The sequence below is a fragment of the Capricornis sumatraensis genome, chromosome 1 (genome assembly GCF_032405125.1).
Source record: "Capricornis sumatraensis isolate serow.1 chromosome 1, serow.2, whole genome shotgun sequence".
Lineage (NCBI taxonomy): Eukaryota > Metazoa > Chordata > Mammalia > Artiodactyla > Bovidae > Capricornis > Capricornis sumatraensis.
The window spans coordinates 6,898,695-6,920,925 of record NC_091069.1 but is presented as its reverse complement, the minus strand read 5'-3'; the positions used below and the strand labels follow the sequence as shown (position 1 = coordinate 6,920,925).

Here is a 22,231-nt window from a genome sequence, read left to right as displayed (position 1 = left end):
ATCCGCAGTGTGGGTCCTGGGTTCAGTCCCTGGGTTGGGAAGATCCCCTGGAGAAGGGAACGACTACCCACTCCAGTATTCTGGCCTGGAGAATTCCATGGACTGTGTAGTCCATGGGGTCACAAAGAGTCAGATATGACTGAGCGACTTTCACTTCATTTCACTTCACGTGGATGTCCCATCGACTGGTCAGAACACCCCAGGAAGAAAGCGGCAGCCATATTCCTGGGTTCTAGTCCAGGAGACCAAGGCCTGCAGAGAGGACTGACCAGCTCCAGGGCAGCCGGCCAGCAAGCGGCTCCCCAGGCCTCGAGCCCGAGCCTGGCCCTTGGCATCTCCCTGGAAACCCACCCCCTGCCCAGCCATGGCCCCCCGCAGTCTCTCCCGCTGCCCTCCCCCCACACTCCCGCTCACCCTTTTACACGCTCACACACGCTCATGCTCACTTTCACACACAGGCACCCTCGCACACCCACACGTGCGTGTGCCACTGCATTCACGCTCGCAAGACATTCTCACACGCACTCACTTACTGAGACACAGTCATGCACACGCATTCACACACACGTGCACACACACACTCAGGGCTGAGGCTGCAGGAGGGCCAATGCCATGGCCCGCGCCCCGCACCCTACCTTCCCAGCGCCCCCTGTTGGCAGCCAGCTCTGTCCCTTACGAGGCCCTGGAGGGGCAATTGGTAAAGCCCCTCCCCTTTTATTTCTCTCTCTCTTCCGATTTGGCAGAGTTTCCTTAAAGAAAGATACTTGGTATTAGTTAGTCACTCAGTCGTGTGCAACTCTTTATGATCCCATGGACTGTGTGTAGCCCGCCAGGCTCCGCTGTCTATGGGACTCTCCAGGCAGGAACACTGGAGCGGGTTGCCCTTTCCTTCTCCAGAGGATTTTCCGGACCCAGGGAGCGAACCTGGGTCTCCTGCATTGCAGGCAGATTCTACACCGTCTGAGCCACCACTTGGAGAACACAGCAGTCCGCAGGAGTCCGCAGGAGGGCTAGTCTCCCTCCTCTCCTCAGTGGGGCTGCGAGGCACAGGCCTGGCGGTCCCGGCAGAGAGGCGGACTGGGCGGACCCCCTCTGGTGAGGCCGTGGGGCCACCGCCGCCACCCTGGGCTTTCTCCTGTGTGTGCTCGCCCAAAACTCCTCTCTGTCTCCTTTCCCCTCCCCCACACCTGACCCCACCCTGACCCCCGGCAACCCTCACAAGCGGCCCAGCCTGCTTGGCTGCAGCCCCCATGCTGAAGGGCCTGGCCCTCTGTGGGGCTCAGGGGGCAGCTGAGGGACCAGGGGACTGGGAGCAGGAGTGGCCGGAAGGATCTGGGCTGGGCGGGGAAAGACTGCCCTGTCCCCTCCCTCGTTCTGTGTCTCTCCTAGGAAGCACTCAGGAGCATTTTCAAGACCCCCCAACCCCCAGGGACATCTCTGCCCCCATCTTTACCCCGCTTTTTCCCACCACCTGCCCCCTCCAGGCAGTCCAGCCCTGCCGGCTGCAGCCCCTGCTCCAAGGGCAGCCTCCTCCCTGACATGTCCCCACCGCATTCTGCATCCAGATGTTGCCAAGTGGTCCTGATGTGGGGCCTATGAGAGCCAGCTGTGGGCTGGGCTAGCCCCTGACGAAGCCCCAAGATGGGCAGCCCAGAGCCGCAGAGGGGATGTTGAGGGACCCCTCCCCTTTCTCTGCCGTCCTTGTGTGCCCACATCCGAGGCCTCACCTGACCCCTGAGCCTCTTCCAGAAGAGGTGAGTCCTTAGGGATCAGAAGGAGAGCAGGGAGAGAAGGCACCTGCAGCCTGTCTTAGCGCCGTAGGTTAGGTGGCTCCAACCATAGACATTCACTTCTCGTAGTTCTGGAGGCTGAGAAGTTCAAGATCAAGACGCCAGCAAGGCAGGTTTCGTTCCAAGGCCTCTTCTTCCAGCTTGTAGGTGGCCACCATCCCGTGTGCTCACGTGACCATAGGGCACTAATCCTATTGTGGGGGTTCCACCGTCATGACCTCATCTAAGGTGACGCCTTCCAATGGTCTCACTTCCTAACGCCATCGCATTGGAGGTTAGGGTGTTCATGTATGAATTTGCTGGGTGGGGAATACAAAGGTTCAGCCCATGCAGAGCCCCTCAGGACCCCATCTCGAGATGGGAGGAGGTTTGGGGCCTGGGGTCTGGCCTGGCTTGTTCTCAACTTAACTGCCTCATGGGCACAAGAAAATGGTGGTTTCGAGGCTCACCTAGATTCCTTCCTGCTCCAGAAGTCAGGGGTCCTACTGAGAAAGACACTGAACTTCATATGTGGGAACCATCCCAGGCCTCCTCTGGGCACATCCTCTCCACCTAAATGCTAGACCATCTGTGTATGCCTCTCCACCCCTGGCAGGCAGGTATCTGTAATCTTGGCCCAGGCCTCGCCCTCGATGAGCCTTGGTCTATCTCCTTGCCAAAATGGGTTGGGGAGTGTGCCCAGGAGGTCTGAGCCTGCCCCATGCCTCACTGGTCTGTGAACCCAGAGTCTTGATTCACCCAGACTCCCCATCTGACCCCCACTGTCGCCCGCTTGGCCTCAGTTCCTGGCAGGCCGGCCCAGAGGTGGAGCTCAGGGCAAGAACCACTCAGAGCCCTCCACCCCTTGCAGCTCAGCTGAGTGCGAGGCTCTGCCAAGCAAAGGCTCAGGAGGGCTCAGAGCCCTTGGGGATGGAGGGAGACAGAGGGGGGCGCAGAGCAGGGTCCTTTGTGCTCCGGGGAAGCCCCCACCCCACCCCACTCCACCGCCGTGGGCCCTGCTTGGCAAAGCTGACGGCAGGAAGAGTCCCGTCGGCCATCCGTCAGGGAGACAGAGAGGGCCCGTTCTAGGAGGGGAGCCGGGAAATTTGATCATTAAGAAACCCTCCTGGCTGTCTGGGGGAATTTAATTAAATTGCTGGAGAGGGCTGGGAGAGAGAGCCACATCTGGAACCAATATGTGGGCTTTGATTTTTTTCCCTCCTCTCTTCTCTTTCTCTCATTCCCTGCCTCCCTCTCCCCATTTCTGGAAAAGGGACACAGAAAAGCCCTGGAGTATTGGTTCCTCTGGGACACAGTTCCTGGCAGACAAAGACGGAGGGAAACCAAAGACAGGGAAACCGTGGAGAAGGCACACAGGCCGAGGAGCTGGCTGAACATAGGGGCAGAGGAGGGGACGGGAGAGCCAGGGCAGAAGAGGCCTGGGGGCGGCGCGGGGAGCTGTTCCCTGGGATTCGGCCTCAGGGGAGTCAGCAGCGACCAGAGGTCAAGGTCTACTTTGCAGACCCAGAGAGTAGGTTCCAGGAAAATCCCAGAAATCCACACGCTCAGCCAAGGGTCCCTCCTCAAGCCAGCATTTATCAAGGCCCTGCCCAGCTTGAAATGCATTGTGGGTGAATCCTCCGGAAGTGTAGGTACAGATGAGAGAGAAGTGACTTGCCTGGCGTCGCAGAGCACATGGGTGGGTGGCAGTACAGGGGTTTGATCCCAGACTTTTCTGGATTCTGCCCAGACGTGCTGTGTGGGTCACAGTGACTGCGATTCCTTTTCTGGGCAACTAGTGCTGGGCACAAGCTTAGGCTTTTGTGGGCAAGAGCTGACTGAGAGAGGGGGTGAGGTCAGAGACCTTGTCTATCTCTTACCCCTGTGGAGCAGGACTCTCCAGACCCCACCTACGCTGCAGCCCCGAGCCAGGCCAGTGTGGGTATTCACAGGCAGGGGAATGGGTGGGCAGCTTCCCGGCCTTGACCCCAGTGGCTGAGCCATCTGACACTAACCTAGTTCCCTCGCAGCCAGATGCCTGCACGTTAGAAACTCTGCCCCTGGACTTCCCCAAGCCTGCCAACTCCCACCCCCCAGGCCCCAGAGTCCCCTGCCAGGGCTGGGTCTTTCCTCTGGGCAGACAACCTCTGGGCTAATTCTCTTCCTCCCCTAAAACCCAATACCTCCCCACTAGCCTGCACAGCCTGGGGTCCTTTCCCGGATCCCACCTTCCCAGCCCTGAGTTCAGTATGCGTCTTCACGCTTCATCTGCAGGGTGTGAGTCCACGGGGCAGCCTGGTCCCTGCCGTGGTCCCAGGTCCAGCCCAGAACAGGCACAGGGAGGAGGGTGGCACCTGCCTGTGGAATGGATGCCTCATGACCTTGGTGTATGCAGAGCAGTTGTAAAAGGTCACTCAAGCCCTTGGCTGGGAGGGGAAAGCGAGGCAGAGCAAGAACAAAAAGGATGCTTGGAATAGGTAAGGTTGGAGGCTGTGGGTCCTTCGCATGTGCTGGGTCTCCTGCCTGGCTGCCCCTAGACTCTGTCCCCTGTAACCTGCAAAGTGGAAAGTGTTAGTCACTTAGTTGTGCCTGACTCTTTGCAACCCTAGGGACTGTAGTCTGGCAGGCTCCTCTGTCCATGGGATTCTCCAGGCAGGCTTCAAGAGTCAGTTTAACACAGCTTCCTTGGGGAAGCCCTCCCCGGTGCCCTCCCGCAGCCCTCTCCCGCGTGGAGCTTTAATCTGTTCACTTCTCTGCTGAGATTGGCTTATTGACGTCTCTGCAGGACCAGGCTGTCTGGGTCGCTGCTCTATCCCCCGTGCTCCAGCCGACTCCCAGTACTGGAAGGCAATCAGTGAAAATGTGTTGATAGAGGCACTAACCCCTGCATTTGGATGGAGCAGCTTGTGAGCTGAGGCTGGGTGGGAGTGGTGGGGTGTGGGGGCAGGTGTGGAAACAGGCCTGGTCCTGCCCTCGGGCTCTGCTCTAGGCCTGTAGTTTTTGTTGTTTAGTTGCTAAGTCACCTCCGATTCTTTGTGACCCCGGGGACTATAGCTTGCCAGGCTTCTCTGTCCATGGGATTTCCCAGGCAAGCATACTGGAGCGGGTTGCCATTTCTTTCTTCAGGGGATCTTCCTGACCCAGGGATGGAACCTGTGACTCCTGCATTGGCAGGCGGATTCTTTACTGCTGAGCCACCAGGCAAGCCTGCTCTAGGTCTGGGGGGTAATGGCAGTGGTGATGTGGCCGCTATAATAAGTGGAGTGTGCTCTGGGGGGGCAGGCATCCGGCACAGGTTAGGGATGACCAGCAGAGGCTTTCTGCAGCCTTGTGGTGACCCAAGGGGTACAGGTAATTAATTCTTTTTATCCTCCCATTGGACAGATAAATAAAGGAAGATTTAGGGAAACTGGGCGGGGAACTGGAGAGTGCCCAAGTTGGGACTGGAACTCGGCGCTGTCTGGGGTGGTTATGTCAGTCTGTCACTGCATAACCGTGGAGTCCTGTCTTCTCGGAGGGCAGGGAAAGAAGGTCTCCAGGAACCTGAGGGGGGCTCCCCACCCCACGCTAAGCGGTGGGAAGCAGCTGAGGTGGGGTGGGATGGGAAGGTGAGGGACCAGAGGCCAAAGGGCTGCACTGAGAGCTGGGTGATCAGAGAGGGTGGGGGTGGGGGCCACACAGGGCAGGGGTCCAGCCGCCCTAGGGGAAGGAGCGGGAAGACCAGTGGCAAGCCCTAGCAGCCAGCCTGCTGGGCCGTCCACATGGCCCAGGGATACGAAACAAACCAGGAGGGAGGCTCGGGGTCCCACTTGGAGGCCCTGACAGGGTGATGATATACAGAGTTTTAAATAAATGTATGTCCTTAGGGGCACATTGTCTGGAGAGAGAAAAAATGGCCATGCTCTTCCCCACTCCCGCCTCCCATCCCTCCCCCAACCCTGGCCAAAGAAAAAAAAAGGAGAAAAAGGGGGGGAAAAAAATCCATTGCCACAGCTAAAAAGGAAATTGCATTAATACAGATTGTTTTATTTAAAAAACCTTGACCTCCACTTCAAAAAAAAGTCATTAGACATTCTCCTTCTCAAAGGCTGCCGAGTGATTACCGGGAGGCCGGTCCATTTCTCAATGACTTACTGTTCCTGGCTGCTCGAGGGAAATGTGTGAGGAATCGGGAGTAATTTAAGGCTCCCTGCAGAAAGGTGTGTAAATCTTTGCATGTCTAAAGAAACTTTACCAGACCACTAAGTCGGAGGAAAAGAAAACTGGAAGGGCCCCCACCCCCCATCTCCTTTTTTTTTTTTTTTTTCCGTTTCTTGCCTTTGGAACCCTAATCTCTTTGATCGTAAAAATGGTCATATTTCACCCCCAAAATATCAGCAATCAGCAAACTAAGGAAGTGGGGGCCCATGGGGAGTTTAACCACCGATTAGGCCCTTGGTTTAATTATTTAACGCCTGCCTGGATCGTACAGGCTGTGAACACACTCTCCTGGCGAGGGTTCAAGATCGAGTTATAAATAATAATAACTATTAGATCCCCAATTAAGCCGGTGAGCTGACCGCCTCAGCCCTGTCTTTCAGCCCCACCTTATCCTCCGCCACTGTGGCCCCCGCCCCCATGCTGAGTGCGGGCTAAGGGCCTCGAGCAGCTCCACTCTGCTCACCGCAGAGTAATCACAGCAAGATGTTGGCGGGCCCGCGAGGGAGCCAGGGCAGGGCCTGAGGGCTCCGGAAGCCTTTGTGGAGGCTGGGGGTGCCCTGGGCCTAGCTAGGCCCATGCCCCTCGCCCTGCATCCTTCTCTGGATTCCTGGGGAAGCCAGGGCTGGAGGGGGTGGCATGGATCACTGGCTGGAGGGGCTGCCTTTCCCCTCCAAGACTCAGTTTGTCCACCTATAACAGAAAGGACTTCTCCAGCAAGGCTCAACCTGGGAGTCGCATGGGTCCCCAGAGCCTGAAGCCCACAGCTTGGAAGACTTGAGTGTCCTCCTGTGGCTTCGTGCTTCTCCAAAATGCCAGTATTCAGCGCATGAGTGCATGCCCAGTGACTTCAGTCATGTCTGACTCTTTGCAACCCTATGGATCCACCAGTCCATGGGGATTCTCCAGGCAAGAATACCGGAGTAGGTTGCCATGCCCTCCTCCAGGGGACCTTCCCCACCCAGGGATCTTACGTCTCCTGCACTGGCAGGTGGGTTCTTTACCACTGACACCACCCAGGAAGCCCTCTGTATACAGTAGGTGCTCAGTAAATCGTTGTGGAATGAGTTGTTCAGGACCATTTCACATTGGTCCTATGAAGCCCGTGAGCCCCACCCCAAGGTCAGCTAAGAGGGGTTGTCGCAGGTCCAGAGTGTAAGTAACCTGGGCACCATGCCGTGCCCACCGGGAGCCCTGCACACAGCAGATTCTTAATAGGAGCCTGTCATTTGGCCCGAGACCCAGATCTGGGCCTGTCCCAGCCCTGGGCGGGTCCTTGGGTCCCCAGAACGGCCTGAATGCCATTGTAGCGTGGCCTAGACTTAGTGCATCCCGCCAGCCAGGTGTGTCCTGGGCAGTAGAGATCAGCCATTCAACCCTTTCTCTTTCGAAATGACCCTTCATGGAGCCCTACTGTGTGCTGGGTCAGGGCCTGCATCACTTCTCCTTTCTTCTTCCGTGCAGGCTCTGCAGACACGGTGGTGTAAAGGATAGTGCTGGCAGTTTACAGACAGGACGCCAAGGCTCAGAGAGGAAAGCACACAGCCCAGAATCACACAGCAGGTCCACAGCAGACACACAGCAGGCCAGCCTCATATCCAGCCAAGTCTTCCCATTTAGGACAGGTTCTCTGTGCTCTCTTGACTTTATCAAAGCCTTTTTTTTTTTTTTAAGTCTTTATTGAATTTGTTATAATATTGCTTCTGTTTTATGGTTTGGTTTTGGTCTTTGGGCCACGAGGTACATGGGCTCTTAGTCCCTCGACCAGGGATCAAACCTGAGCCCCCTGTATTGGAAAATGAAGTTTTAACCACTGGACCACTAGGGAAGTCTCCCAAAGCCTGTTACTACACCCATCGGTGCTGTTTATTGACTATTTTCCACTTGCCAGGTTCATGCTAGGCTTTTTGCTCAACTCTTACACAGATCATTTCATTTGATTCTCGCAACAGCCCTGTGAGATAGGTCTCATTGTTACCTCCATCTTACAGGTGAAGAAACTAAAAGGCCAAGAGGTTAGGTGACCCAGTGAATGTCATGCAGCTGGAAAATGTCGAACACAGGGGCCACTGCATCCGAAAGATTTAAAACAAACACAGGAAAATGAAAAGTCATGTGAAAGGAGAGGAAAAGAGAAGTTAATACACGGACTTGCCTCCTGGACAGAGAGTTACTGTGAATATGTCTTAACATTATCTGGGCTTCCTGGTAGCCAGGGCAAAAAGGGAAATGCAATGGGTTGTACAGATCTCATTCCTTGGTCTTTATTTTTTAAGGAGGGAGCATAATGCTTCAAGAGAAACAAGTGACTTATTAGCCCTAAATTCTCACGGGACAACTTGTCGTGATGGTTAGAAGCCTGACAAGCTTACCAGGAGACAGAGCTCAAGCTGTCCAAGTCTCCGTCCCCCTCCCCTCATGGTTGTTGTGACGGTGCTATTAGACGATGTGGTTCAACACATCTCCGGGCTTACAGGAAGGCTCGGTGAATAACGAGTCCCCTCTATCTGGAGGACATATCTATCTTTGGACTTGCAGGTAGAGCATAAACATTTTTCAAAGGGATATAATATTTCATCCCTTGCCAAGAACTGAGAACCAGTCACTTCAGTAGGATTTCCTGGTGTGGAGGGTCCTTAGGAAGCAACTGAGGCTGGGAAAAGTCTGGGCGGTGAGCTGAGGGAGGGGACCAGATGTGCTGCCCCGTTTGGGCTCGGCTCCACTTCCCAGAGGGTGCACCGGGGTCTGGGGTGAGCAGGGAGCCCCGCTGTGAGAGCAACCTGACACAATATTTACAGAGTCCTATGATCTGCCACGGTCACGCCTGGTCACATCTGAGGCACATCAGCCTGTGGTGTTTACGATTCCCCAGACGAGCAGCAGTGAACACAGCTTGGTCCGCGAGCCTTTGTGTGCTGTCCCTGCTAAACTGTCTCCTTCAGAAGAGGCTCTTGGGTTTGTGGCTGCAGGGGAACAGAAGAGCTGCAGGATGCCATGTCGTCCTTGGTCTCTGTTTCTCCATCTGTGAAATGGGCTTAGTCCTTTAGTGATTGACAGTCAAGTGTCCTGCAGAGGTTGTTACAATGAAAGAAAGGCCCTATTATAAAAACAGAACCAATTCCATAAGAAAAATGAGTCGTGAATATAATCAGACATTTTGCAAATAAATACAAGTAGCTGTTAAACTAATAACCTCTATGAGAAAAGAATCTGAAAAAGCAAAGACGTTTCTTTGCCGACAAAGGTCTGTCTACCCAAAGCTCTGGTTTTTCCAGTAGTCATGTATGGATGTGAGAGTTGGACTATTAACAAAGCTAAGCGCCAAAGAATGAATGCTTTTGAACTGTGATGTTGGAGAAGACTCGAGAATCCCTTGGATTGCCAAGAGATCAAACCAGTCAGTCCTCAAGGAAATCAGTCCTGAATATTCATTGGAAGGACTGATGCTGAAGCTGAAACTCCAATACTTTGGCCACCTGATGGAAAGAACTGACTCATTGGAAAAGACCCTGCTGCTGGGAAAGATTGAGGGCAGGAGGAGAAGGGGACAACAGAGGATGAGATGGTTGGATGGCCTCACTGACTTGATGGACATGAGTATGATCAAGCGGGGGAGTTGGTGATGGACAGGGAGGCCTGGCATGCTGCAGTCTATGGGGTCACAAAGAGTCGGACACGACTGAATGAACTGAGCTGATATGTATAACTGAATCACTTTGCTACATACCTGATACTAACACAACAATGTAAATGAATTATACTCCAATATAAAATAAAACTGAATTAAAAAGTAAAAAAGAGTGGCCATTAAATATTCCCATTCAGTGGTTAATTTGAGCAGAGACATTACTCTGCTGACAAAGGTTCGTATTGTCAAGGCTATGGTCTTCCCAGTGGTAATGTACGGCTGTGAGAGCTGAACCTTAAAGAATGCATAACACCGAAGAATTGATGCCTTCGAACTGTGGTGCTGGAGAAGACTCCTGAAACTCCCTTGGGCAGCAAGGAGATCAAACCTGCCAACCTTAAGGGAGATCAACCCTGAATATTCACTGGAAGGACTGATGCTGAAGCTGAAGCTCCAGTATTTTGGTCACTTGATGCAAACTGTGTGGATCGCAATAAACCGTGGAAAATTCTGAAAGAGATGGGAATACCAGACCTCCTGCCCTGCCTCTTGAGAAACAGGTCAGGAAGCAACAGTTAGAACTGGACATGGAACAACAGACTGGCTCCAAATAGGAAAAGGAGTACGTCAAGGCTGTATATTGTCACCCTGCTTATTTAACTTATATGCAGAGTACATCATGAGAAACGCTGGGCTGGAAGAAGCACAAGCTGGAATCAAGATTGCCAGGAGAAATATCAATAACCTCAGATATGCAGATGACACCACCCTTATGGCAGAAAGTGAAGAACTAAAGCGCCTCTTGATGAAAGTGAAAGAGAGTGAAAAAGTTGGCTTCAAGTTCAATATTCAGAAAACTAAGATCATGGCATCAGGTCCCATTACCTCATGGCAAATAGATGGGGAAACAGTGGAAACAGTGTCAGACTTTATTTGGGGGGGCTCCAAAATCACTGCAGATGGTGATTACAGCCATGAAATTAAAAGACACTTACTCCTTGGAAGAAAAGCTATGACCAACCTAGATAGCATATTGAAAAGCAGAGAGATTATTTTACCAAAAAAGGTCCGTCTAGTCAAGGCTATGGTTTTTCCAGTGGTCATGTATGGATGTGAAAGTTGGCCTGTAAAGAAAGCTGAACGCCGAAGAATGGATGCTTTTGAACTGTGGTGTTGGAGAAGACTCTTGAGAGTCCCTTGGACTGCCAGGAGATCCAACCAGTCCATCCTGAAGTAGATCAGTCCTGGGTGTTCATTGGAAGGACAGATGCTAAAGCTGAAACTCCAATACTTTGGCCACCTCATGCGACGAGTTGACTCATTGGAAAAGACTCTGATGCTGGGAGGGATTGGGGGCAAGAGGAGAAGGGGACGACAGAGGGTGCGATGGCTGGATGGCATCACCGACTCGATGGACGTGAGTTTGGGTGAACTCCAGGAGTTGGTGATGGACAGGGAGGCCTGGCGTGCTGCGACTCATGGGGTCGCAAAGAGTCGGACACGACTAAGCAACTGAACTGAACTGAACTGATGCAAGCAGACAATTCATGGGAAAAGTCCCTGATGCTGGGAAAGATCAAGGGCAGAAGGAGAAGAGGGTGTCAGAGGATGAGATGGCTGGAAGGCATCACCGATGCAATGAACATGAACTTGGGCAAATTCTGGGAGGTGGTAGGGGACAGACAGGGAGGCCTGGCATGCTGCAGTCCATGGGGTCACAAAGAGTCATACATGACTGGGCGACTGAACAACAACAACAACATACATATTAAAAGAAGAAAATGTCTTTTAAACTTAAAAGTAAGTTGTTACTATTGTTTTACTTGTTCATGGCTGTGCCCGGGCTTTCTCTAGTTGCAGCGAGCAGGGGCTACTCTACAGTTGTGGTGCTCGGACTTCTCATTGCGATGCTTCTCTTGTTGCAGAGCCTGGGCTCTAGGGTGTGGGCTTCAGTAATTGTGGCCCACGGGCTTAGTTGCCCCACAGCATGTGGAATCTTCTCGAACCACGGGTGGAACCCATGCCCCTTGAACTGGCAGACAGGTTCTTAACCACTGGGCCACCAGGGAAGTCCAGGTTATTATTATTATCATCATCATCATCCTTCTTCCTGGTCTGTCGGTGGTTTGACGAGAGGAGGAGTTGGGCAGGAACTCAGAGGCATTCACAATGGGATCCAGAGAAGATTCAAGGGCCTGTTCTCCATGCTCAGCAGAGGTCACTGGAGCAACAAGGAAGCGAGTACAGGCTGTCCAGTGGCTTCCTGAAGCTCCTGATCTGCGGCATCAACAAGCTGGAAGTAGCAAGGTTGCTGATGTGCAACAGATCTAAGTGTGCTGAGAGTGTCCACGCTGTTTCCTTAACAGCTACAAAGATATCTTGGAAGAGCAGCCGGCCATCAGAGTCCCCGATCCCAAGAAGAGGCTGTGCAGCAAAGAAAGTGAATAGACAGCTCTTGGGCACGTTTTATTCACATTAAACAAAACCATGAAGACTTGTGCCATCAGTAGAGAAAATAACTAAATATACTAAAATAACTGAAGTGGTGCTGAACTCTTCAGGGGTAGAAATTGATACAAGCTTTTTGGAGGTGATGAAGCAATATTATCAAAAGTCTTAAAATCTTTGGCCAGTATCTGTGACTCAGTGCCTTAGCTGTCCGTTTGCTGCTGTAACAAATGATCACAAGCCTAGTGTTTTAAAACAATACAAAGGCATTATGTTCACCTTTTCAGAGAATAGATGTTGTTGTTGTCCAGTCGCTACTCTGTGCATTGGACTCTTTACAACCTCATGGGCTGCAGCATGCCAGGCTCCTCTGTCCTCCAGCATCTTCAGGAGTTTGCTCAGATCTATGTCCATTAAGTCAGTGATGCCATCTAACCGTCACATCCTCTGCCACGCCCTTCTCCTTTTGCCTTCAGTCTTTCTCAGAGAACAGAAGTCCTGGGCTAAAATCCACGTCCTGCAGGGCTGCATTTCCTTCTGGAGGCTCCAGGGAAGTTCTGTTTCCTTGCCTTTTCCAGTGTAGAGGCTGTCTGTGTTCCTTAGTCAGTGGCTGCCTTCTTCCACCTTCAAAGCCAGCACTGCCCAGCCGTTTCTCACATTGCATCACTCCAGCAATGACTCTCCTGTCTCTCTCTTCCACTTTAAAGGACCCATTCAGATGGTCCAAAACATTCTCCCTGTTTTAAGGTCGCTTGATAGGAAAACTTGATTCCATCTGCTGTTTTAATTTTGCTTTGCCATATCCACAATTTCCAGGGATTATGTCAATATCTTTGGGAGGTTACTATCTGCCTACCACATCCAGATATCCTATTTCTAGGTATTTAAGATCAAGAAAGTAACTATGGATGTACAGCAATAGGGAATAATATATCACTAGGTTTTCAATAAAAATGATAGTGGACAACACTAATGACATAATGCAAGCTATTAAAAAGCACAACATAATCTGACTTTTATAACGTATTTAACTATTCTCTCCATCAATCTAGAATATAGATAAACGCTAGAAAGATATACTCTTTATTTTCAGCTCACGCCTTTTTCTTGTCATATAGCTTCTTCTCGGTCTTCAATTCAATACTGAATAAATAGGAAGATTATCATCAATCTCTTTCATTAAACCAACTTTATATATATATGTATATAAAATCTATTGTGTCTCAGAAATCTCTAGGAGTGGAATATATGTGCCTTTATTGTCTTAATTTTATTCGTGTATTCTAAAATCTCTGCAATAAGCATGCCACTTCTGTACTAAGAGAAGTTAACTTTTTTAAAAGCATGCAAGCTTTCAAGACTGGGGCAAATATGCATTTTTACTCATGCTCAGACTCGGAAACCAGTCTCGAACAGAGCTGCCAACCAAGGATCAGCTTCTCACCACAGAGCAGGGGCTCTCTCGGCTCCTTCCTCTTCCTCCCCCTCCCCCCTGCTTAGAGCAGGGCCTGCTTCAATAACCACTCGCTGAACAGAGACGTTCCAAACTGGGATCTTATTCTCCCTTCATTGCCCGCTCTGGGTTAGCATCACAGGATTTGTCTAAATCACCACGGGAGTCATTTATCTTTTAGCTGTATCCCTTTCGGGTAATGAGTTCCATCCTTCCCAGGTTAACTGGAGTTTCCTGGGGTGCATTCCAGGCTACCTCAGGCCTGGAGCTCTTGCTCAAGTGCTGAGCTATAGAATAGCCGTCGATGCCACTTGCCCTATTCTGCCATCCTTGTACCACCCCAGCCACCAGCCCTAGGACTGGCCAGGGGAATTCGCACCCTCATAACAACAACGTGAAGAATGCCAATTCACAAGAATCCTTTCAAATTGGTCCCTTTATCACACAGATGACAGATTATAGTCAGGGAGGACCAGCAAGTGACCTCTTCAAGGCCACACAGCTAGCAAATGGCAATGCGCAGATTCAAACTGGTGTCCCCTTAGCCCTAAACCTTGAGTTTGCCATCACTGCCTTCCACGACTTCTTGGAATAAATACTTTTATTTTTTTTTAATCTTTTAAAAAATTATTATTTATTTATCTTTTGGCTGCGCTGGGTCTTTTTTGCTGCACTTTTTCTCTAGTTGCGACCAGCAGGGGCCACTCTTCATTGCAGTGCGCTGGCTTCTTGCAGAGGCTTCTCTGGTTGTGGAACACAGGCTCTAGGGCACGTGGGTTCAGCAGTGGTGGCACGCGAGCTTAGTTGCCACGTGGCACGTGGAATCTTCCAGGACCAGGGATGGAACCTGTGTCTCTTGTATTGGCAAGTGGAATCTTAACCAGTGGACGTCCAGGGTTGTCCCCTAAAAATGGTAACCGTTAACACTAACTGATTGCTCCCCAGGTACCAGGTGCCCCATATATATCAACCTACTGAATCCTCCTAAGAGTCCATCTTACAGATGCAGCCACTGAAAAGCAAGTATTAATAGACTGCCAAGGCTCACAGCTGGGAAATGCAAGGTCTGCATTTGAACCCGGATGATGTTCAGGCCCTTTCCAGCTCTGCAGGCTGACGCTGACAGTGTCCTGTGCTCTAGGCCATACGCCCAGGATTGCACTCTGATGGAATGCCCATAGAGCCCAAGCTGTAGGTGCAGCGTTAGACCCCTTCTACAAGGGAGGACTTCCCTAGTGGCTCAGACAGGTGAAGCGTCTGCCTACAATGCAGGGGACCTGGGTTCGATCCCTGGATCGGGAAGATTCCCTGGAGAAGGAAATGGCAACCCACTTCAGTACTCTTGCTTGGAAAATCCCATGGGCGGAGGAGCCTGGTAGGCTACAGCCCACAGGATCACAGTCAGACACGACTGAGTGACTTCACTTCACTTCACAACGGAGGAGGGGGGCTCAGAGGGGGTGGGGGACATGTTTGAGGTCCCACAGCAGTGCGTGATGGGCCTGGCATCTGGTCTCTGACACCAATGCTGCTCTGAACGCTGGGCTGTGCTTTCCCCGGGATAAGCGCCCCCTACCCTTCGCTTGCTGGGTGCTCCAGCAGGGGAGAGGTTCTTCCAGGCAGTTCCTAGAGTCCAGTCACCGCCCAGCCCTGCTCAGTCCCTCAGAAAGTCATTCAACCACTCACATGTGGGCAGCACTGGGGACCACTGGAGCCCCTGGATCTCTTTCTCATTGGACATTCACTGGGCAACTTTCCAAAGAAGAAGAATTTGCTGTCCAATGGTTAAGACTCTGTACTTTCAGTGCCGGGGGGTGAGGGTTCTAGCCCTGGGAAGGGAACCAAGATCCCACGTGCTTTGCGGCATGACCAATAAAATAAAATAAATTTGAAAAAAAAGAAGCTCATCTCTCATCATTTCCAGGTCCTCAACCTACCCTTGCATGTGCTCTTATGATGGCTGTGGCTAATGCGGGGGTCACAAGGCCTCATCTTGGGGGTGATGCCTTTCTGGGAAAAATCCTGGCTCATGCAGAACCTGGCTGCTCGTCTACAGGTTTTCAGGGGTGAGTGCAGGCTGGGTTTCCTTTGCAGCAGCCCAGAAAGGAGTTTCTGAAGGTCTTCTCCTGGTGGGCTTATTTTTCTTGCTCAAACGTTATGGCTCTGCAGTGGTGGAGGGGACAATGGAAGGCCAGGCCTCCAAGAGCAGTTTTGGGGAAAGACCAGCAGCATCTGGACGGCTTACAGTCTCGCTTCACCACCGGGGGCATCTTAGCTGTGCTTTCCTTGCAAAACAAAAACAAGAGCAGAGACCCAGGCAGGCCTCTCTCTCACTCTCTGTCACCCATGTGTCAGTCTGGCTGTCGTCTGGCTATCTATCCATCTTCCGTGTGTAAACTAGGAATTCTGGGGCGGGACGGGGGGTGAGGGGCGGAGGGGGGAGGAACCTCCTTCCTCTGGCTTTGGTTTTCCTTGGGGAGGGCCTGGACTAACCCCGAGGTGGGCTAGGGGGATGCTGCACCCCTAGAGGGTTGATGATGTACTGCCTTCTGGGGCAGAGACCCTGGTGCGAGGTGGCGTGAACCAGGCGGACCCAGGACTCTCCTCCGTCTGGGCAGGGACGGCAGCATTAGGGTGCATGAGCGTAAAGGTGGGTCGGGAGGTTTCAGATCTACCGTGGAATCCGTCTCCCCCAGAGTCGCTCCCCCAGTTCCCTGCGGAGGAATTTGTAAGTGGAAGCGGGGCTGCTAATCCCTCCACTGTCACCTCTCCAGACACTTGCTGGGGGATTAAAAAAAAAAAAGAAAAAAGACAGACACATACCCAAACACTGAACTTTCCCATTCCTCCAAATGCGGGTGGGGACGCTGAAAGAAGGACACCCCTGTCTTCTCCCCCCTCCCCGCCCCCAGCCTCCAGCCGGCCGGGCGCGGGACCCCCTCCCTCCCGCAGCCGGAGCGGTGGGGGCGGGCGAGGCGAGGGGAAGGGGAGGAGGAGAGGCAGGGGGCGAGGTCTGCTTCAAGAAGGGGCGTGTGGCCGGAGGAGCTCGCGTCGGAGCAACTTGGGAGCGAGCGAGGCGGCAGAGAAGGGGAGGGAAGAAAGTTGGTTTCCCCCGACGTCAGCGCCGGGCGGGCCGCGGAGCCAGGAGGCGGCCGGGAGCGGGGCCGAGCGCGGGGCGGCCGGGGCGCGCTCGCTCCGACCCGCGCCTGCCACCCGCGCCTCGGACCCGCGCCCACCACCGCCGCCGGCGACCCCGGGGCGGTCCGCGGGCATGGACAGCGCGGCCGGCCCCGCCTTCGCCCCGGACAAGCCGGCGCTAGGCCCGGGGCCGCCGCCGCCGCCGCCCGCGCTGGGGCCGGGCGACTGCGCCCAGGCGCGCAAGAACTTCACGGTCAGCCACCTCCTGGACCTGGAGGAGGTGGCGGCGGCCGGGCGGCTGGCGGCGCGCCCCGCGCCCAGGGCCGAGGCGCGGGAGGGCGCGGCGCGCGAGCCGTCCGGGGGCAGCAGCGGCAGCGAGGCGGCGCCGCAGGACGGTGAGTGCGCGGGGCCGGGGCCCGGGCGCGCGGCCGGGCGGGGGGCCGGGGATGCGGGGCCAGAGGCTCGTGGGACAGAAGGGGCGAGCGCGGGACCGGCGACGGAAGCGGGGACGCTGGCTCTGCCGGACCCCGGCCTGGGAAGGAGGCGCCGCGGCGGGACCTCCGGGGGTGCGGGCGCTGGGCGCCGCCTCCCGAGCGGCTGGCGTGGCCGCCGCCGCCGCCCTCGCTGAGGCTATATGTCCGCGATGGACGGGACGGGCGCTGTCGGCTGGGGGAGGCCAGATCCACCTCCAGTCGTCGGGAGAACGGCGCTGTTGCTGCCTTGTGCCCTGCCCCGGGCGGCACCCCTTGAGCCCCCCACTGCCAAACAGCCTGGGCGAAGTGGGTGCGATTATTGCTGGGGAAACTGAGGCTTCCGAGTGGGGCGAAGAGACCTAGTCGCACAGCGGGGTCTCCAACTCTGCCCCGCTCTCCTCCGGGACACCAACCCAGCGACCGCTAGGCTTTTGTAAGAAGGGTGCCCTGGCTGGGCGATCGATGCTGCCCTCCCCCTCCAGTTTGCCCCGCTGCTAGCAGCTCCCTCGGGGGAGCCGCCCAGCCCTGAAAAGCCAGCTAGGCCTCTCTTACCCTGCCGAGGTTAAAGGTCATCAGGAAGGGGCTTTAAAAACAAACAACCCACCCAAGTGGTTTTTTTTTTTTTTTTCTTCAAAAAGTCACAGAGGACTGCAGGGTCTTGAGCCTTTGGTAAGAGGGGGAGTGGCTGGGAAAGGAGACGAAGATAAAGCAAAGATCCTGGCCGGGGAGAGTTTGCTGGAGAGAGGGGGAGGGCTGGAGTCCGCATAGCTCACCCCGGCCCCTGGAAAGGAGTGTGGGGGTCCTCTGAGACCACTGCCGGCTCTCCTAGCTCTGGGGAGCCGAAAGACCTGCTGAAGACTCTGGGCCCTTTAAGAGCCACCCACTTGACTCCAGAAGTATTCCCACCTGCCCCTGGGGTCCCCAACTTCCTGCACCAAGGAAGCCCAGGGTGGCTGTGTACCCCACTTTTCAAATGAGAGGAGGTGCAGGAAAGGGTGAGGCGTCAGCAGCCTTGTCGGAAGCCTTGTCCAGGAGCCTGGGTGTACCCGAGAAGTATGGCCGACACACACCTGACTGTCATGGTGCGTCTCAGAGGGTGCCCGCCTGGTGCCAGCCACATGCCATGACCTCCAAGTCCTTCCCAGTGGCGTCCATCTGCCTCTCGCCAGCCCCTCTGGCCTCTGTTCACCCACCCAGGGGATCAGGAAGCAGGCTGACCCCTTCCTGGGAGCTGGCGTTTCCCTGGTGGAAGGACGGACAGTGTCTGGTTTGGGCCAAGAGTAAAGTGGGGTGCCCTTTTCTGGTGTCGGGTGGGTCCTGCCAGCCAGTTGGTGGTGGTCGTCGGGTCTCCTGCTGGCTCTGAGCCAGCTTCCCCGCAGGGCAGAGGGGCGGTCTCCGAGTTTCCCCTGAGGCACGGGGGACCCCTGGGGGCTGGGATCCGAAGGAGGAGCATGTTGAAGAAAGGCAGGAAAGGAGAAGGAAGGGGCTCAGGTGGGGTGGAGAGAGAAGGAAGGAGGCCGGGCGGCTTTGTCCTCAAGTCCTGGCCGCCGTGGGTGTGGACCTCTGCCCTGGCCGCGGCCGTGGGGATGGACAGGAGATGGCCCTGCTTCTCCTGCTCACAGACTAGAAGGGCTCCCAGTGGGGGGCTTTTCTGGGGGAGTCCCAGAATAGCTGGGGTCACAAGTGCTCGGCCAGGGCCTCTGGCAGCCCCCAAACCGCCAGGCCTCCCCAGCAACCCCCCTGGGATCGCGTCTCCCTCACTGAGGGCCCCGGAGCCCTTTCTCTTCTGCACACAGGGAATTCCCAGGCACTGGGGACAAAGGACCCCCCGGGTGTGGGCTCGGGCGGGAGAGGGCCGAGGGCAGTGGCCAGTCTGCCCCCCAGAGGTGGACGTCTCCTTCCGTCACTGCGAGGGACCGGGGACCGCAGGCAGAGTCAGGGCCAGGCTCAAGGAACCCCTACTCCCTAGACCTCAGCCCCATCCTCCTGGTCCGCGGCCCCTTGGGATATTTTCTCCAGGCCTCGACAGACAGACAAACGGAAGCCCAACGTGGACACTGCAGAGAGTTCCTGAAGCTCAAAAACCTAGCTTAAATAATTCTCTGTTTGAGATTGCATCTTTCCTAGCTCACTTTTGGTATTAAAATGCACTTTCTTTTATGAAACAGGGATAATGGCTGGAGATGGTTTTATTTTAATGTCCTTACTTGGCAAAATTAAAAGGAGGTAACCCTATACTCATTCCTTAGACTGAAAACAAATCTCTAGGCCATGAAACCCAAATGTTTTATGTCGAGTCAAGCAGCTCCCCAAGGCCAATTGGGTGCATTCCAGCGGTGCCCGCTGCCAGGCAGCAGGAGGGCAGGACTGGGGGCGCTCTGGGGCAGCCCCGCCTGGAGAGAGAATCCCTTGGCTTGCTCAGGGGTCCGGGCCCCCAAGCAGGAAGGTGGATGGAGGAGAGGCTGGCACCCTGCCCTGCTCCGCTACTCCCTCTTTCTAGCAGGTGCCCCCTCCCACTGCGGCTGGATTCCCAACTCCTGAAGTCTCCAAAGGTGGAGGAGAAGGGACCTCCCGTCCCCATCCTCGTGAGCCCAGCCCGCGTCACAGGGCCCCTTTAATAAGCGGGCAGCCAAACCTTGGGGTGCTGGGACTCTGGTCCCCAGGCCAGCAGCCGTGAGCCCTAGGCTGTGGTTCCATCCTCCAGTTCTGGACCCCGAGGGAGTCCTGGCCCCTCGCTGAGGATTTGGACACGCTTGGAAGTAGGTTTTTCTTGTGGATTCTGGAGCTGTTTCCAGATCCAAAGGCAGCGACTGAAACCAGAGAGAGAGATGTGTGCATGTTCAGTCGCTTAGTTGGGTCCGACTCTCTTCAGACCCATGGACTGCAGCCCGCCAGGCTCCTCTGTCCACGGGATTCTCCAGGCAAGGATGCTGGAGCAGCTTGCTGTTTCCTCTTCCAGGGGATCTTCCCCCACCCAGGGATCGAACCTACATCTCCGGCATTGTCAGGCGAATTCTTCACCACTGTGCCACCTGGGAAGCCCATAAAAAGATGGGGTGACCCTTATTAGAAAAATAAAGGTTAGTGGGGAAACCAATGAGTTAGAAAATTGATGTATTTTCAACCTGTCGGGTTAGCAGTCTCAAAAATGTTTGAATAGATTTTTCAGTCTTTCGTTTTCACAAAGTCATCAGTAGATCTAGCCTATTCTTGCCAATGATTTCCCTGGACCAGGCTCCCCCCTGGAACTGACCGGGAAGGTTGTGGCTTCGCTGGTGACTCAGAGCAAACCAGGGTCTCGGGTTCCTCCCAAGTCAAACGCTGAGGTCTGGGCCGGGGCGCCGAGCTATGCCAAGCACGTTAGGAAAATAAACTCTCGTTTGCTGCCTTCGCAGTGACTTACAACAAAAGAAACCACATTAATAACTGAGATTTTCCTTAAAACATTCCCTCCTGTGGGCAGGGCGGAAACAGGAATGCGGATGCACTGAAAATAAACGAAACCCCTGGAGCCCGGCAGGGATAAAGCCCACAACCCAGGGAGGCTGCCTGGCCCCAGTGGGGCTGCGACCTGTTTAGGAAAAACTCCTGAACCCAGTGGGTTCCCTTCTCAGAGATCCGAGTGGGGCCCTTGGAGCCTGAGGGCACAGGCTGAGCTGGGTTGGGCTGGGGCCCTGGGCCGGGGATTTGGGCTACCCCCACGGAACTGTTCTCTGAGTCACCTCTGTTGATTGGCCAAAGGAAGCCACGGACACGCCTGGCTTGGGTGGGCACGTCCCTCTCCGCCTTGCCAGTGGTGGCGGGCAAGGCCAAATATCTGAATGGGAGGCCTGAAGGGACCACTGAGTTTGAGAGATGGGCCAACTGGCCTTTAATTTTTGGATTTTTCTTGTGGTCAGATACATCTACCATGGTATACTGTTTCAGTCATTTTGGAGCATCAAGTTCAAGGGCATGAAGTTCATTCGCCTCCTTGTACCATCACCCTCACCATCTAGCTCCAAAACGTTTTCCGTCTTCCCCAGCTGAAACTTTGCCCCGCATTGAGCACTAACGCCCCATCCGCCCTCCCCCAGCCCTTGGCAACCACTATTTTCTGTCTCTATGAACTAGACAACCCTCAGGACTCATAGATATGGAATCGTACAGTACCCGTCCTTCTGTTGCCCAGCTTATTTCACTTAGCATAATGTCCTCACGATGTGTACATGACGTGCTAGAATCTCCTTCCTTTTTAAGGTTGAGTAGTATTCCACCATGTTGAAAACAGTTCGCATTTGATTTCCCCGTTCCCCCACTGGGGGACACTCGGTTGCTTCTGCCGTTGGGCGATTGTGAATGATACTGCTGGGAACGTGCGTGTGGCCCCTGCTTTCAGTTCTTTGAGGGGCCAGAAGTGGAATTCTATGTTGAGTGTTTTGAGAACCGCCGTACTGTCTTCCACATCTGACTTTTTAGCCAGCCTCCCTCTAACTGGCTCTGAAAGGTGGCAGCGGCAGCCTCTGGGGCCGTGGAGGAGGGAGATGGGGGTGGTACCAGATGCCAGCCTGCGAGACAGGGGCGGGGCCGGTAGGTGATAAAGACAAAAGTGTTTCTTCAGAACCGACCTTTTAAAGACAAGCCTGCTTTCCTTCCTTCCCTTCCTTCCTTTCCCTCCATCCATTTCCTCTGGGGGGCACGGGTGGGGAGACAGAGCAGTCCGCTGTGAATGAGCCTGGGAAGAGGGCGGTCGGGACACCCGGGCCCAGCTCCTGGCTTTGGCTCGTCTCTCCGTGTGTGACCTCCAGGCCCCGACCTGAAGGATGGGAGGCAGCACGCAGGTGTCTGTGGGACACCTCCTGTCTCTCCTCCATGATTCGATCTGGGCTGAGAAATTGCCCTGGGATGGGCCCATCTCCCCAGAGAGGTGGTATCTCTGAGCCCTGGGTCCTGGCTGAGCCTGGACCTGCCCCTCCCCATGACAGGTGAGAGCCTCCCTCAGCACATGCCCAGGGGCAGGGAGACAGGAGTGATGCGAGCTGAGGAAGCAGGCGTAGGAACCAGGCGTAGGAGCTGAGAGCCCAGGGCATTCAGTCTGAGAATGGCTGGACGCCTGGTAGGAGGGGCCCGTGATCCGCAGCTCGGG

The 22,231-nt window shown here is 54.5% G+C and overlaps 1 protein-coding gene across 1 annotated transcript in view; it reads left to right on the top strand.

The window, feature by feature from the left end:
• The first annotated feature begins 16,766 nt into the window (after positions 1-16,766).
• PRRX2 (paired related homeobox 2) overlaps positions 16,767-22,231 on the top strand; it is a 52,983-nt gene continuing 47,518 nt past the window's right edge. The window contains exon 1 of the mRNA XM_068987165.1: positions 16,767-17,028. Within this exon, the coding sequence (XP_068843266.1) occupies positions 16,767-17,028 (262 nt within the window). The remainder of the gene's footprint in view (positions 17,029-22,231) is intronic.